The following is a 4,639-nucleotide window of genomic DNA, read 5'->3' on the forward strand; positions in this document are numbered from 1 at the left end:
AACGCGTTATATGTTCTCAAGGCCATTTCGCAAGCATGGTGAGTATACCTTGTAAGAAGAACACTGACTGAAGTTACTGATCTCTTGGATGTCAACTGTACCTAAGCAGTGTTTGTAAAATAGTGGCTTGTGTCAGAGGTTTTCTGACAACTTGGGCTAAAAGCTTCAGAGTGATATGCAAGTAAACTCTCAGCTCTTGCAGCTTAGGCATTGGTGTTCTGATTGCTTCACAGTAGCAACAATGCTACTAATTCTGTCAGTGCTTCAAAATTAATTTGAAGGTGAGAAAGATATTTCAACAGTTACATTTACTTAAAAATTATGGCGGTTGTGCCTCTTAGCAATTAGAGTGACAGCGGCTGTGTTCACAATGAAATAGGAATGAGATTAAAGGTATTAAACCATTTTTCTGAAGCAGAAGTTGAAAACCTGTGATTTTTCCTGAGTTACCGGGACTTTTTAAAAATTTGTGAGCATGTTAATTGCTGCTTTTAAAAAAAGATGTTTTGATTTCTCAGTTTTGTTTTTGAAATTGATTTTAAATCTGAGGTATTTACAAAGATTTTATCAATACCTGATCTGTGTCCCCTGCCCTATTTTGTGTGTGAGTGAAATTGTGGGTTTCATAAGTATCCAAATTTGTATCTTAACAGGAGTTGTCCCGCTGGGTACCTACATGCGCATCTACAAGAAGGGTGATATAGTTGATATCAAGGTACTTTCTGAAACGCAGTGTAATTGCTTTAGCTCTTCAGTCTCTGCAGTTTCTTGAGGTGGTCTCGTGTGTCTTGGGCGCTCGCTTTTGAAGCAATTCTGGAATGACGGTGTACTGAACACTGAAGTGTCACATATTGGTTTATGTGGGGTTTTTATATAGATGTACAAGTAATGCAGTTGGCTGTGCTTCGTTACTGTGTGTTTAGCTGAAAAAAAGTGAGTGAAAGCTGCTGTATGTAATGCTCGGGTTGCTGCATGATGCCTACCAGCACTACTTACACAGGAACCCCAGGTGTTGTTTCAGCAGGTGATCTGTTTTGCCTGGCTTGCACCTACTATTCAGAAGAACCATAGTTTGTGGTGGGGTAGCTGATAATTATGCCTGTGTCTTTACTGAAAATAAGTGTGTAGAGGTGTATATATGATGATGATTGTGAAGCCACATTAAAACGAGAAACCAAGAAATAAATGTATGGACACATCCATATGTATCCGGGGAAAAGCAGTGAAGCAGCATTTTCCATCACTTGGTATTTTCTAGAACTTGTCATTTAAGATGAACAGTACATTTAAAATTAAGTTGTAGCAAACCTGAAAGCCTTTCTTACTTGGTTGAATTCTTTAGATCCATTTGAAATGCAGATTTTTTATAACAATCAAAGAACATGGTGTGTAATTTGTTTGTTGTATTTGGCTCTTTATTTGTTGAAAATTAACACTTCTTGACACACTGGAGCTTGATGATGATTGTCTCCTGTGATTGCTTGCTGAAAGCAAAGTGATCAGTCATTTCACCGACACTGAAAGCAACCAGAATTGTAATACCAAAAGTTGGTACTCTTCAGATACACAATGCATGGTCATAAATTCTAATGTGTGAATAAAATAGAATTATTTTAAAATCGTTAATCTCAAGTAATTTGAAATGTGTAAGTACCTTCTGATAGAAAAGTCTTTGATTTTACTTTTTTTTTTTCAAGTTAAAGTTTTTTCACTTTCTTGTTTTACCTCTCAACAGGGGATGGGTACTGTTCAAAAAGGTATGCCCCACAAGTGTTACCATGGCAAGACTGGAAGGGTATATAACGTTACTCAGCACGCAGTGGGCATTATTGTTAACAAGCAGGTTAAGTAAGTAAAAAAGTTCCATGAGTTGAAGCTTTGTATTTGGGGAAAGTTGAACTGTGATTGCACCCTCCTTTCACTTTGCCAGTTAGACAGTTGTTGTCTTGATTGGTCATTCAAGGTGGGTAAAGTGTATATCCTTTTTATAACCCAAGCAAATGACACTCATTTGACTTGGATCCTGTCAGAGGAAACAGCTTTTATTTTTTCTGAACAGCACTTGAAGTGATACTACCTAATGGCGATTTTCAGCCAACTTTCACAAGGGTACTGAAGCCCTTTTAAAATACTAATTTGTAGCTGTATTCAGCTGGATTTTGTACCATTTAGTCGGAAGAGGGCAAGCTGGGTTTTTTCCCAGGAGCTGGACAGGAGTACAGTGGTGATACAGTTCTTTGTTGGTATGTTACAAGGTTAAAATTCTGTGTTTTCCACAATCAGAATCCAAAATCGTCAGCACGTTTTAATAAGCTTTCAGTTGTGTAAGTTATATCTGATTTGCGTCTGCAGCAGTGCGTTTGGGTGATCGCCCTTTAAAGGAAAATCATCTGTAATTGAGCTTACGAAGTTACTCATGTAAGGGTTGTAAAACTAGCTTTGAAGTAGCTTTTTCTCAAATGCAGTAGAATAAAAACTGATTTCCTTTCTTAGGGGCAAGATCCTTGCCAAGAGAATTAATGTGCGCATTGAGCATATTAAACATTCCAAGAGCAGAGACAGCTTTCTGCAGCGTGTGAAGGAGAATGAAAGGAAGAAAAAGGAAGCAAAAGAAAAAGGCATTTGGGTTCAACTGAAACGCCAGGTAATATTTTTATTGTAGTTGACACATTGTTGATTCACTCCACCAAAAAACAGCCAGAACCAAACCAGTTGAGTAAAATGTTGTTTTCATCCAAAACAGCAGCGTTATGCTGTAAACCGAGCTCTCCGTCTTGAAAAACAAAGCAAACAAACACACCGCATGAATGAAGCTGCCTGCAGAATTCTGAAAAATCGAGGTCTCTGGCAGACTGTGTTGGAGGTCTCTGGTGCCACCACCCTCACTTGGGTGTGCAGTCCTTTTGTGGGAGGTTATTTTTTGAAGAGTAGAGTGGCAGCACCACTGTATCTGCATCTGAGTGTGTGGTGCGTGTGCAGAACTGCACTGTTCCTTCATGGAAATGGTAGTCTTGGCTGTGAACAAAGTTAAGAATGAGTAACTCGACTTTAGAGAGGAGGTAATAGCTGTGCTTCTGGCATCCCGGGGTACGTCACTTCGTGGTAGTGTGGATTAGTAAATTGCAGAGGGTAAGGTGGTGTTTTTTTCATTCAGCAGTGAAAGTCAAGCACACCTTCTAGCAGAATCATTTTCTTACTGCTATTCTTTGAGTAAAATTTTGAGGAGTCCAGGAATGGTAAAATTGCTGTTTATGTAATAATGTGTTAAGTGGTTGTCAAAATGAATTTTCTGTGAGGTTGCTTTTGAGATTTAGAACCATGAGTTTTCTTTTTTCTGTTTACAGCCTGCTCCACCAAGAGAAGCACACTTTGTGAGAACTAACGGCAAGGATCCAGAGCTGCTGGAGCCAATTCCCTACGAATTCATGGCATAATGCACGTTTTAAAGAAATAAATTAAAGATCTGGTTTTGGACAACTGTATGCGATTGTGGCTGATTCCTTTAGTTTTTTGGAACCGATGCTTTAGAAACTTCTGTCATTGAAGCTTAAAAATTTAGTAACTTACCTTGCATGGTGCTTGGTGATTTAAATCATCTACAGCTTTTGCTTGTCAGTTTACTTGTTTATATAGACCATAGATCTTGGGAACACTGAAATTTGCTAATGCTTAGTGATGACCATGGGGTAATAAGAGAGGACATGGAATCATTTCACCAGCAAACTTCAGAGCACAGACCAAGAATTGTACAGTGTCGCTTGAAGGTTTAATTTTTGCGTGGGTAAAAGAGATAATGGGCCTCAAATTTTAAGGAATTGTGGAAACAGTTTTTGAGAGCAACCTCTTGAGGTTGCTGTGGGTGGGTTTTGGTGTTTCACCGTTGTAATCTGCAAAAGAAGGATTTTGAGAATGTCCCGGGGTCAGTAAGCATTCCCAGGAAATAGTAGTAGTTTAGAAATGAGGCTTCGATTCCAGAAGTGCCAGCCTTTGTAATTTGGTTTTTATCTTTTGAATTGGTAGGCTGAGCTGAATGCTTGGGTTTTGTGTGTTTGTTGCACGTCTTTTGAATCTAAACATCTGCCTGGATGTCGTAATTCGTCTCATCTCACTGATTTATTGATGCATTGCAAAACCCCGGTGCCACCTGACCAGGGGGTCTTGAATGGAAGAACATCTTCAGCTGACAATTTACTAACCAATGCTATTTCTGTGAGCCTTGTTTGAACTGCCGTGAAGCTTGCTACTGCTGAAGGCAACCTGTTTAGTTAGCTCTGAACATGCATAAACTCAAGCTTAACTGTGTTACAGAAATGGATAAGTAATATTTTTACCCTTCTAAGTGTGATTGTTGATAAATTAAGTGATTAATGTCTGTTTGCATTTACCTAATGTTCAGTTCTGGGTGTTCCCATTCTCATGGAATGTAGTTTTTGGCTGTTGAAGTCATTGTCTGGCTTCAGGGCTTTAGGCACTGGAGGTTCAAAAACCCTGTGAGCAGATGCTGCACTTGAAGTTTCTCCAAGCTCCCATTTCAAAAGATGGAGCAGGCTGCGTAGTTGGAGTGACCTTGAAATCGCTGTGAAGAGGATGGGTCAAAGCGTACCTGCTAACAGGCTGATCCAGAACGCTAGTACTGTAT

General features: G+C 39.3%; 1 protein-coding gene across 1 annotated transcript in view; it reads left to right on the forward strand.

Annotated features, from left to right (window-relative positions):
• RPL21 (ribosomal protein L21) overlaps positions 1 to 3,480 on the forward strand; it is a 3,675-nt gene extending 195 nt beyond the window's left edge. The window contains exons 2-6 of the mRNA XM_010133209.1: positions 1 to 38; positions 654 to 715; positions 1,736 to 1,848; positions 2,494 to 2,644; positions 3,345 to 3,480. The exon at positions 1 to 38 is cut by the window's left edge and continues 8 nt beyond it. Of these exons, the coding sequence (XP_010131511.1) occupies positions 1 to 38; positions 654 to 715; positions 1,736 to 1,848; positions 2,494 to 2,644; positions 3,345 to 3,434 (454 nt within the window). The 3' untranslated portion in view covers positions 3,435 to 3,480. The remainder of the gene's footprint in view (positions 39 to 653; positions 716 to 1,735; positions 1,849 to 2,493; positions 2,645 to 3,344) is intronic.
• Positions 3,481 to 4,639: the final 1,159 nt, after the last annotated feature.

Source organism: Buceros rhinoceros, unplaced genomic scaffold (genome assembly GCF_000710305.1).
Source record: "Buceros rhinoceros silvestris isolate BGI_N320 unplaced genomic scaffold, ASM71030v1 scaffold4163, whole genome shotgun sequence".
In the NCBI taxonomy this organism is placed as follows: Eukaryota; Metazoa; Chordata; class Aves; order Bucerotiformes; family Bucerotidae; genus Buceros; species Buceros rhinoceros.